Genomic DNA, 12,909 nt, shown 5'->3' with positions numbered 1-12,909 from the left:
GTTGGCAGACAAGCTCTTGTGTTGTAATACTTTTATTTTATTTCCTCAATTATCAGTTTTGGGAGAGTCTGGCTGTGATCTTAGGACCTTCCGGAAATAATATTACTGTGCACAATTTGCACAAACATAAAGAGAGCATACTCTACTTATAAAACAAAGGTGTCACATTGGCTTGTTAAATACATAAAACAGAGTAAATAATAGATCCATCAACAGTGTGCCCCGGAATGGAGGTGAGTTCATCAATGGAGCTGTTATAGCTACAGCACATCAGGATGTGCCCTTACTTGGCACATACTTCTCCAGAGTGCAATATGTAATCAGTATAACTTTTCCCATAATATTTCCACATCCTTCACTTTGCAACTAAATGATGTCCATTCATTGTTTAAGAGAGTAGTTTGTTAAAACTGCTTATCTGCTCTTTCCATCATAAAAACTCTCCTGGTCTTCTTTTCACTAAATTGTGTCTGTTGACTCTATAATGATGTCACGATCACTAATTCTTGTCTCTGTAATGACACTGCACATAAGGTCAGGCATGTCTGTAGATACAAGGCCTAAAATATTTCCAGCATACATGGGTTGTCGAACTAGTTGCTCCAGACCATTTCTGGAAAATGGGTTCAGAACTACATCGCAAGACTGTCTCTCCATGCCACCTGCACTGAATCCATAGATGTCCCCATTTATACTCAGTAGGATAAAGTCACCCCCAACTAATATTATATGGTTCCATGAAAGTGGGTGTACATTTCCTTGAACAATTCAATAAATCAATCAAAAGTACACCTTTGGACACTCAGTGTATATGCAAAATGTGAGCCTTTCTGGTCTCCATTAAACAAGTCTCTCTGTGCCAGATTTGGGGAATATCAAAAATGTCTGAGAACAGTTATGCAGGACTTATTCAAAAACCTGCACACACCGTAGCTCATAATTTTGGTCAAAAACAATGGATGAACAGTAGAAAATTATCCATAACAGACTAATAGAATTCAATTTTGACAAAATTACAAATTTTCTGTGGATGAAGCAATTGCTATTGGAAAAAGCGAATAACATTGTCTTGATCTTGGAATTCTGGAGGTTACCCTTTTAAAGATGTGGGATGTGGCAAATACAACATTTTCCTTCTCAGTTACTCCATCAACCATGTTGAGACAGTTGCCAGCTTGATGCTGTCTGTTGTTATGCTTCTTGAGGCAGCTGAAGGGATAGAAAAGGAAAGGGAAAACTAATTGATTGCCAGGATTGAGCTAGGCTTAAAGGCAGCAGAAGAGAAGTTGCAGAGCAGTCTAATTAATGTTGCAGATGTCACAAGAGAGATGCCAACAGCAAGCAGTCAGGTACAGTTGGGCAGGATAGATAGCAGTAATACGTATCAACCATTTGCTACCAGCCCTTCAGATGGAGAAGAAAGGAATTACATAATACAACAGGCACTGCCAATGTCAATACCAGTTGCCCAAACATATCTGGAGCATAATCATATGCATTCAAACAATACCACTGTGTCAAAAGACAATACTGCATTTTTGTTTACTTCATTAGAAGACAAGGGTCTGCTCCATAACAGGCAGATTCTGATTTTTTCAACAGAGAGTAAGAGAACAAACCCCATAGGGTTTATCAGAGCTTTTTGCAATGTGTTACCTGCAACTGGCAGGACCACAGAAGTCCCAGTTTGTTATTGGGTACACACAGGGTGACGTTTTACTGTTGGAAGCAGATATGGCTGAGAGATGCCATACCAAGAGCAATTTGAACTGACATTCTTGGAAAAATATTGGTCCACAGCAGTCCACGAGAGGCTACGCTTAGAGGTGTTCAACCCATCACCATTCAGTAATAAACATGGGGAACTGAGAAAGTATTTCAAAAAATACTTTAACAAAACTCAGTTTCCCACGTGCACCTATAAAAGATACTGGAAAGTTGCCTACCAGCCCATGTCAGTGAAAGCTGATGACTACACCTGGAAATGATATAGAATATTTCTTATATGTACTCAGCTGGATTGACCTAATACATGATGAGGGGCCATCACAACCATAGAACATTAATACACAGTGTGTGCCTCTGCAAAATAGTCAACAGCAACATGGCAACCAGCCCGGTTGGCACTGGTAAGCCCTGTGCAACAACAATAATACATGAAATAATTGTGGTAACAGGGGAAACCAAAAGTACAAATGAGATTTCAGGGGAAGTCACAAGCAGAATTACAATAGACTGGCCTGTACTGGACAGAGGGATGTGGTTACCAAGTTCACAACACACCCCCAGTGGGTGTCAATAACCAGCACAGCAATTGGCAGGAACCAACCACAAATAGACCACCCATCAATGCTCTACTTGGGAATTATGATCAATGGAATAATAATTAAATATCCAGTGGGGGTCAAGGTCAAGGAGCATTTTATTCCAGGGCAGTAAAGGACACAAACTGGTGAGGTCAAACCCACAACGTGCAGACAGTTGAAGTTACTCACAATGAAGAAGCCAACCCACCAACAAATCAGGAAAACTCCAACAGGCCATGATAAGCCCCATCCACAGACCAATAAAAGGGGTGGGAGCATGCAATTTATTTCAAATTACTTCCTCAGATGAGCAAGGGACAGATATGGAAGAAGAACTGTGTCAGGAAGAAGCAAATAACATAGACAAAGCTAATGAGGACTCAGTGCAAGCTGTAATTAATGCCCAGGTATGTGATTTAGATGTACTTGTGGTACTTGATATGGGTGTATTGACAAATGTAATATTACAAGGTCTGTTTAACAAGCTGCAAAGGCAATGTTACATACCAACTTTTCAAGTGCAGAATTGTCATATTCTGACCACAGTGGGGCACAAGTCAAAAGGAGTTGAAGTTCAGGCATTAATACCCATTATCATCAGCAATTTTCCTCAAAGTATTGTTCTGGTAGTGAAAAAACTTGTAGTAAGCTGTCTTACTGGAATCAATATCTTCAAACCGAGTACTTGTGTCAGAGTACAATTGCCATATCCAAACACACTCTCTTGATAAACAAAAAGGTGAGCAGCTGTCTGAAGAAGATATCAACCCAGAGACTGTCCAAACAAAGGTAAGTGAATCTGCTTGTTTGTCACAGGATCATAAGGAAATATTACAAAAAGTAATATTTCAGTATTCTTAAGTACTTAGAAGGTGACCTAGGGTAATAAAGGATTATGAGTGTAAAACCGATGTTTACTCACACAAGACATTCTGTGTTTTTCTTCACATCCAATTACCTGGGCAAAAAGAGAAACTGTGAGGTAAGAAATTGAGAGGATGATAAACTGGAAGATTATACAGCCCTCCTATTCCTCATATTGTAGCCCTATTTTAGCTGTCACCAAACTCGATGGTAGCGTCAGGCTTGTGCTTGATGTACAAAACATAAGCAAGATCATTGTTCCTGTCCGGACAAGTCCTCACAAGCTTGAAGAACATTTACTGAACTTTCACAATGTTAAATACCTCACTATAATTAATTTAAAAGTGTCTTATTGACAACTAGCATTACATCAAGGTAGTAGGAAGTACACAGCCTTTGTGTGGAGGGAGCAGGAGAAATGAATTTTGTGTTTTGCTGTTTGTCTTGAACATGAGTGCAGGTGTTTTTATTTCTGCATTGGACAAAGTTTGGGACCGGAACTCCTCAGCAGAGTCACACTCTATGTTGATGACCTTTTAGTAGCTACTCTTATATGGGAAGTACATGTGAGGCTTTTGGCACAGGTATTATACTGACTTGCAGAACACTGGGCCACAGCTAATTTAACGAAATCAGAGTTTGGAAAAGAAAAGGTCAAATTCCTGGGTCATATTATCTTGCCACATGGTATACTGCCTGATCCAGGAAAACTTGATGTGATTAAACATTTCCCACTGCCACAGAATAAAAAACAACTCAGGGCATATTTGGGTGTGGTTTCATTTTTTAGGGAATTTATTCCAGATCAGTTACTGAATAGTGATGCATTGCTGAATCTTTTGAGGAAAAACAATCCACGGATATGGATTGATCAATGTCAAGCAGCTTTCGCCTAAATAAAGGAAGCCTTGCTATGTTCAAACATACTACACTGTTCTGAAATGTCACAGATTTTTGCTTGAGTGCACATGCATCTTCACAGGGGCTAGAAGCATGCTTATTTCATATCATTGAAGAAGAGGGGGAACCTAAGATAATCAGTTTTGCTAGTCAAACACTTTCTGAATCTGAGTGGTCATGATCCATGACAGAGCTTGAGACTCTCAGGATTATATGGTCATTTAAGAAATTTGAATACTACTGATGAGGCAAGCACATCAAGGCTACTGTGACCATCAAGCACTTTCTTTTCTTCTGACACACAAATTATTACATTGATGGTTACCCAGATGGTGCATGTAGTTGCAGGACTTCAGTTTTGAAATCATATACATCAAGGGTAAGCAAAAGGTAATCACAGATGCCTTGTCAAGGTTACCTCAAGGGCTCTATGAATTCTTAGAACTCACAGAACAGGATTCTGAAATTACGGTTCTGCTTAGGCAGGACAAGGCACAACAGCCATATTATGTAGAGATGTGTAAGAGTCTGGAGCACTTGCAAGAGGGAGACCTGCAATGGAGAAAGGTAAGGTTGAAATTGTCTGAAAATAAGAATGAGAATTTGAAGAAATTCTATACTATATACAAGAGAGTCCCGTTTCATCACCATGCAATGAATCAAGAACAATGGTGTGTGTGTGTGTGTGTGTGTGTGTGTGTGTGTGTGTGTGTGTGTGTGTTTAACAGAAAGTTACATGAACTATTTCATTTTGCACACTCACAATGTATGGGATCACTCTGGAGTTTCCAGATGCACCACCATAAACATGTACTGCTATTTTCCCAACTTGCAGAGAAGAGTTCTCCAAGTAATTCAGAAGTGCATTACTTGCCAAAAGACAACCTATAGTGCCCACAAAACCTTTAGAATTAGTGTCCTTGGATGCTGCTGGACCCTATCGTCAGGGGAAGGGAGAAGCCAAATATGTTATTTCCTTGTATGATTGTTTCCAAAAAATATGTTAAGCTGTATGCAGTGCAGTCTGTGACAGTGTTGTTGTTGTGGTCTTCAGTCCTGAGACTGGTTTGATGCAGCTCTCCATGCTACTCTATCCTGTGCAAGCCTCTTCATCTCCCAGTACCTACTGCAGCCTACATCCTTCTGAATCTGCTTAGTGTATTCATCTCTTGGTCTCCCTCTACAATTTTTACCCTTCGGTGACAGTAGATTCTATTATTAGGTTATTGCAGAAGATTATCTCCTGAGAGCGGGAAAGCCACAAATATTGTTAAGGGGCAATGCCTCATACTTCGTAGGCAATAGATGGGCGGAATTTACTAACACAAACAAGATAAAACATGTTAGTATCCAGATTTCACCCTGAGGCAAGCCCAATAGATGGGTTATTCAAAGAATTTAACAGATTTATACACATCTACACACACCAGAGGCACACAAAATGGGTCGAGTTTGTCTCACCATTTCAACAAATCATTAACAACTTGCTACACACTTCAACTGGTTTTATACCTACTGAATTTATGTTTAAAAGGATAGAAGTTGACAAGTGAGAAAAATCATTTCCCAAGATACCTATGGTAGAGATGTCACTTGAAGAAAAAAGTACACCAGGCTTCATTACTCTGGAGGAAAAGGTTGAACAGAGGAAAAAGTTGTACGACACAAGATTATGGCACACTGTACAATTTCAAGTAGGGCAAGAGGTATTACTATGAACACACTCTAAATCTATGGAATGTGGGAAGCTCAGCCATAAATGGAAGCTTTTGTACACTGGACAATTCGTGGTTACTAAAATCCCACATCCATGAGCATGCAGATTAGTCTACCCTAACAGTGGAAAGGACAAGGGACTTTATCCTCAAAAGGATCTGTAACAGTTTGTACACTAAAAGAATTGGACAAAAGTCAAACCTCACTTAAAGTATTGTACATTAACAAATGAAATATTTCAATATAATATGTCTATAAGAACTGTTTGCTTAGTTTTAAGAGAAAATTTTCATTTTATTTATTTATAAATTTTTAAATGGAAGCAAGGTGAATTATGGTAATTTCAGATTCTGTTTAATGTCAGAAGGCTATATGAAGCATGAAAATCTGTCAATTTGTTCTATAATATGTACATTTCTCATATACAATGTGATAATGCACTTGAGATATAAACACATGAAATAGAATTATGAGAGGGAGAGGTTGCACAGGTGCAGTAGGAGCTAACACATAGGTCAGTGAGCTCAGTGCATGCACAGAAACAGTTCAGGCCAACACGGCACTTAGTACATTGGATGCAAAGCAAACTTGACAACTAGCCACCAAATAAGCTATATTCTGGAGGTTTTAATATTAGTTAATTACTATTAAAATGAAGGAGTCTACACTATAAGGATAAAACTAATACAGTAAGGAGGTTTACAATAAAGAAGATTTACAGACATATAAATATGTGTATGAATGTGATAGTGTGAATAAGTGTGTATATATGAATATATGACAGTATGTGGAATCTTGTTAAATGAAGCAAAGAGGGGTCAGACCATGTATTAAAAAGCACGGCCTACTGATATGAGCACAAAACATGAGTATTCATGATGCATTTACATGGGATCATGACTTATCTGAATGCTTTTCTACAATATTTTCCTGGCAGAACCTTCGTAGTGACTTATTTAAGTTTGTTATATAAAAATGAGTGGTATCCTAAAGATATGGATATAAGTTAAATACATTGAATTACATCACTACAGGTACTTCGACACAAGTAATATTGATAACTTATGTGACACTGCAATGTGAGAAATCTGCAATTAGTTCAGAGAAGACTAAGTAAGTAGTTTCACAAAGGTACAAAGAAGTGTGCACAAAGAGTTTACTCAATTATTCTATGGTGTGTAGACAATGGATTTCAGCAGCAGATAAAAAAATGCTTTTTCGTTTCCTGTCACCATTCCTTACAGATCAGTAGACACTTTCCTAGTGGACTTGGAGACGCAGGGCTAAGCATAATTATGATTGCTTGTATTGGTTAATGTGTAATGAAGATTTCTTCTCTTTTGTTAGCAATCTGGACTTACAGACACATGAATCAGACAAAATGTGAGAACAGTGGCTTATGCGTATCATCAAACTGTATAGATGTGTATGTTCTTTCCAACCTTGAAATTGAAAACAACTATTTTAACTGTTATCCTATGTAAGGTAATACTATTGCATGAACTCAGAGATTAAGGGAGCTACTTGCTCATTACAAATATGTCTGAGGCAAGCAACCTTTGAATGATCAGAGAAAATGTCATAAAATGTTGTTATATGCATCCTAAGGGTGAAAGTAAAACCTTAAAGGACTTACAGTGGTACTGAAATGTTTTCTGCACAAGTTATAAATGTTGTTATAGATCTGGATGTGAATGTGTATACATTGGACCACTCATTTACCTGATGCATCAGTAACACGTAGAGATAGGCTTATGTATGCATAGGTTAAATCAAATAATGTTGAATTATAATGCTTATTTTGTATATGTTATATGAACCATATATGTATTGACAAGACAAACAGCAAAAGGAACTATTCAATTGTCAAATGCTTGGTGTATGCTATAAAACGGTTACACTTACGTGTGTTGTAGTGAACAAAGCAGTGGGTGCTTACAATGAGCCAAATGTTTTCTGTTAATCTGTAGCAGTGGGGAATGCTAGAAGCTACAAGGGACCATATAAGGTGAAAGCATTTATGGACTTACATGAAATTTTGTGAGATACTGACATGATGCTGAATGTACAGACTGGTCTTGGACACTGAAATATATGACGCACAATGTGGTTCCAGTACCACAGGTCGGAAATGGTGGGCCTTTCCGTTGCAACATTGGAATCTCTCAATCACGCACATGTCTATACACACTGTGGACATTTTGATGAAATGAAATTCATTATTATCTAAGAGTAGGTGAAAGCAAACCTAGCCATGTTGCACCAACAAGCTTATGAGGTGCATGCCCTGCAAGATGCATGTAGCAGTTCCTCCATAATGATGGAGCCATGGACTCTAGCTATGAACATGCCCTTCATTACGGCATGGACTTGAAAAATTAAACTCTCAGAATATGTAAATAAAAATGTAAAATAACAGAGATCTGGCATGTCTAGGGTATACATTAAAATAAGACTGTCCATCAATAAAAATAGTTTAAGTCCAGGGAAGGCTAAAGATACAACATAAGTTATAACTGAAAATAAATTTTAATATGTCATGATTTTATGTAGAAAGGGCACTGCTAATGTATACTGTCATCCAGTAACTTTGGAGCATACCAGTACACAGTAGGGGGACAGTTGTATTACAACTTATGCTGGTTTACCTACATGGGTACACATTTTATTTCTTTCTGTCCATTCTTTGTGCATTCATTTGCCTAAGTAGTTTACAGCAAAGATTAAATGTGGTATGCCCACAGTAGTCAAGCCTGTGAAGCTAGTGAGAAAACATGAACAACACTAAATTTCATATGTTTGTAAAATCAATTTTGTACTTTCTGTCTTTTCCCGTCAACGATACAGAGAGGATGTGGATTTCTGTTTAGTTCAATAATGACATGAACTATATTAATTCCTATGGAATGAAGTCAATGCCACTTATTAGTCCTTTGTTTCACCTGATTTACCTATCTGCATAACCAGTACCTGTAACACTTTGGAGAAGCAAGAAATTTAAGCACAGCAAGCTCGACACCGTAACATTGTCTTCAAAGAAGATGAGGAGGTAAATAATTTCAAGGCTTGAACAACTATCAACTAATAATACAATATTATATATTACACATTTTTCATGTATACTCCAGTCAGGCTTTACACCATGCTCAACACGCAAAACACACTGAATAAGAGGGAGTCAAGATATAGGAGGGTGTCACAACACTAATTAGACCACTGATGATGAATGCAGCTCCAGTGTGGGGGTATGCAGCTCTAACACATCTGCACCACCTGCAGATCATACAGAACAAAGTCCTATGTACAACAAGCAATGCTCCACAATACACATGCAGCGTGGACCTTCACAGTGAATACCACCTTGAAACTCTCATGGAGGTATTCAAAAAACTTGCCACATGACTGTACAAGAAAACAAGACACTCCAACAATCCTTTATCCTTAACCTAGGTAACTATGATCACAAGCATAGGTGGAAACACAACTGGCCAAAAACACTACTACTTGGGGACAATTAAAAACTTATGGATAACACCAACAAACAAACATGACAAATGCTGATGAACCTCTGCAGCACAGCGAAATTAACTGGCACTACCAGGTGTAAACTAGCTGACCAACCTGCAATGCAAGGAAACCATATTGCACACTAAACACAAACAAATCCAACCAAAACCCTTACACAGTGGTTGATTTATGATCACTCGGCCACTTATATGATGACCTTGGCATGTTACAGGTACAGATGCTGCAGCTGGTGCCCAGCCCTGCAATACCCCTACTCGAAAGGACTGACACTCTTTATGATGACCTGACAATGGGACTGAGCATTGCAAAATTCCTGAAACTAGCAACCTCGTTAACCTTGAATGATCTGTCGCAGATGACAAGAAAATCACTACTGGTCTTACTACCCGATCAGACCATCACAGAAGTTTATCTCCCTTGGCATTTGCCTTGGCACTGCACAGCCAACATCATGGCCCCGCATCCCATGAAGTCATCAAGTAGTAACTAACAAATACGGAGGTGACAGTAGATCTTTTGAAATAGTCGCCACATGGGTGTGGGCATGGAGGGGCTCGACCCTTTAAAAAGAACAAAGCTCCCACGCGAACTTACTACTGTTGCATCTCTTGTGTGATGCCAGCAAACTTCTGTTGTAATTATTATTCTTAAAATTAAATATGCTGATTTAAGTGAATTTATTGAAGGGAAGAATATGATGGTCTAGCAGCTTAGAATGAACACAAAAAAATTGTGACACTCATTGGATGTTCTAGTGTTTTCATCATTAACACCTATGAGATGTTGACAGATTATGGCCAAACTGCAACTAAATAACAAGGTATATTTCTTCATAATATTCAGTTTACAGCGGTTCCAAAAATCACAACAAATTAGAAAAATCTAAGTCATGGATTTTCATCTCATCATTTCACATGATTAACAGCTAGACTACAAGCTGTATACAGTGACTGTTAATGTCACCCTCTTTGCTTAAACTCTTCTCAAATTTTTTGGTGACTATTGGAACAAGGAGGAGTTGGAACAGACTGTTTCAAAGCCTAGATTGAAGACACTACTGACCATGAAAGAAAAGCCAGCCACTGCATTCTGGACCTCCAAATGAAATCACTAACGGGAAATATAGCTGTGCTGTACGAATTCTGTGTGTTCCAACTGATCTGCTGGAACAATGGTTTATTAAACCTGCCACACGTTTTCAATGGCAGTTGTTAGTTCTCACGCTCAGTAAATCACCATATGTGTGGACAATGCTATTGCTGCTCTACTTACATGTCTTTATAACTTTTTTAAAAAAAATGAAAATCAGAAAAAAGTACTAACACATATACTTATTAGAGGCATCTTGATTTAAAATGAAATGAAAAAGTTACCAAAATAATACTCTGTAATTATGAGTATGGACAATACAAAGTGAATGATCATCAACATTAATACTTATGAGTAATGAACCAAAATACTACTGAGCACAAGGAATTTGTATTATTTGTGATCAATAAAGGGGCTTAGTTGAATGATGCAACATACAAAAAAGAGTGCTAACCTTTTTCACCGGGCAAGCCACGTTCCCCTTGGTCCCCTTGTGCACCCTTGTCTCCTTTCTCCCCTGGAATACCCGGTAAGCCAGATTCTCCTGGTAAGCCGGGTGCACCTGGAGGTCCTGGAATGGTACTTCCAGATGACACAGAAGTTCCAGGTACACCTGGTGCACCAGGTGCTCCCTATAACAATATATTGAGGTAAGCTGATGACTTCCAGTGAAAGCAGTTGCATTTACCTCTGCATATATTTTAATTAAAAGAAGGGTTACAAGTGCTACAGCAAATTGGGCCCACAATTTTGTTTACTCATTTAATAATAACAACCTGTGTTCAAACAAATTTACTAAAAACAAGGTGAAACTAGAAATTCAGTCAAAACAATTTCAAGAACTGGTAAGGTTTTAATATTGTCTTGAGTATTGATGCCTGAATACAACACAAATGTGTGCTGAATTAAAGTACCATTAAATTCATAAAAGAAACTGCATTATGTTATTAGAACATTACAAACAGGATGAAAACTCTGATGCCTAGTGATTTATTACAGCTTAAAGCAAATATATTAATCATTAACATATGAAAAAAATACTAAAACTTAAGTGGTCTTCAAGCTTAAGGTTTGAATGTCACAGTGCCTGATCCTATTGGAAATGGCATGACCTTTCCTTCCTCCAATTTTGGAACTGGATTGTCAATACAGTTATAGTGAAGCCTACAGTTTAATGTGGAATATCAACCACAGTACCAAGCAAGTTTGTGGAGCGGTTAGCACACAGAACTCACTTAGGGAGGGTGATGGTTCAATTCTACGTCCAGCCACCCAGATTTAGGTTTTTTTTCTGTGATTTCGCTAAATCACTCCAAGCAAATGTGTGGATGGGTTCTTTGAAAGGGCACAGCCATTATCCTTTCCAATCCCTGAAATATTCTGAGCTTCTGCTCCCTCCCTCTTTAATTATTTCGATGTTGACGAGACATTAAACCCCACACTTCCTTCCTTCCTTTCTGACCACAGTGTGACTTTGCATTTTTTAGATATGCATATCACTGGCACAAACAAAAGAGGAAATAAAAAAAGGGATCCTTAGTCAATCTGAGGATTGAAAATCAAACATAGTATACTTGCAGGTAGTGCAATATAAGCATATGTTCATCATCTGGAAATGGAGAATCCGTCAGTAAAATAATATTACATCCCCACTCCAAGGCCTCAGTCTTTTATTGGATGACAAGGGCATTACTTGCCAAGATTTTAGGAAATACATCTACACCATCAATAGCAAATGGTACACTGAGTAGCCATTATGGAAGTGAGACTGAAGAAGAGATTGGCAGCAATCCAAATTTGTCATGATAATATGTTCCTGCATATCTGTTTGGCAACAAAGTGAGTTGGCCTGTGGTCCTTCATCCTCTATACATAAGGTTACCAAACATCCAGAAAACCCTGTATATGCCCTCCTTTTAACCTCTGCTACACTCACACTGAGGTTTGGAAGTATCAAGTCTATGGAGAACCATCACTGCCTAATTTTGTTAAAGATGCTTTCTCCATGTGTGATAAATGTGTGGTCTATGTACAGTCATCTACTGTATGTTCATTTTTAGATTTAAAAGGTTTTGACTAGATGATTATTAACTTAAAAATGTGTGTAATTGATGTACCAAGTTCTACTGAGTTATTGAGTGAAAAGGGTGTTCGACTGATGATGTTATGTATTGTGACAAGTTATGTATTTTAAATCAGTTTTTACAACAAAATCTATTATCATTTGGGTTAGATCTTCAGTGACAGCAAGTATGAAGGTTTTTATTTATAATTGCTGAAAATAGTAGAGTAGGCCTACTACTCTGTTTGTACCACAGTCTTGATACTAGAAGGAGACATATACTATCACCATAAAGAGCTGAATATGGTACTGAAAGGGACTAGTTTCAATTGTTAAGAGATTTTTAGTGTTCTCCTTCACAAGTTATGTGCCTAGTGGATGATGAGCTCTTGCTGTAAGGAAACCTCATCGCACTTTCTATTGCAATGGCCAGTTTACACTATA

The 12,909-nt window shown here is 38.1% G+C and overlaps 1 protein-coding gene across 1 annotated transcript in view; it reads right to left on the bottom strand.

Moving 5' to 3' along the window:
• Nucleotides 1-12,909, bottom strand: part of LOC124620012 (collagen alpha-1(IX) chain-like) — a 301,640-nt gene that overhangs the window by 82,290 nt on the left and 206,441 nt on the right. The window contains exon 13 of the mRNA XM_047146677.1: nucleotides 10,858-11,035. Within this exon, the coding sequence (XP_047002633.1) occupies nucleotides 10,858-11,035 (178 nt within the window). The remainder of the gene's footprint in view (nucleotides 1-10,857; nucleotides 11,036-12,909) is intronic.

The sequence above is a fragment of the Schistocerca americana genome, chromosome 6 (genome assembly GCF_021461395.2).
Source record: "Schistocerca americana isolate TAMUIC-IGC-003095 chromosome 6, iqSchAmer2.1, whole genome shotgun sequence".
Classification (NCBI taxonomy): domain Eukaryota; kingdom Metazoa; phylum Arthropoda; class Insecta; order Orthoptera; family Acrididae; genus Schistocerca; species Schistocerca americana.
Note: the sequence above shows the minus strand (reverse complement) of the source record. Positions and strands in the feature narration are given on the sequence as shown.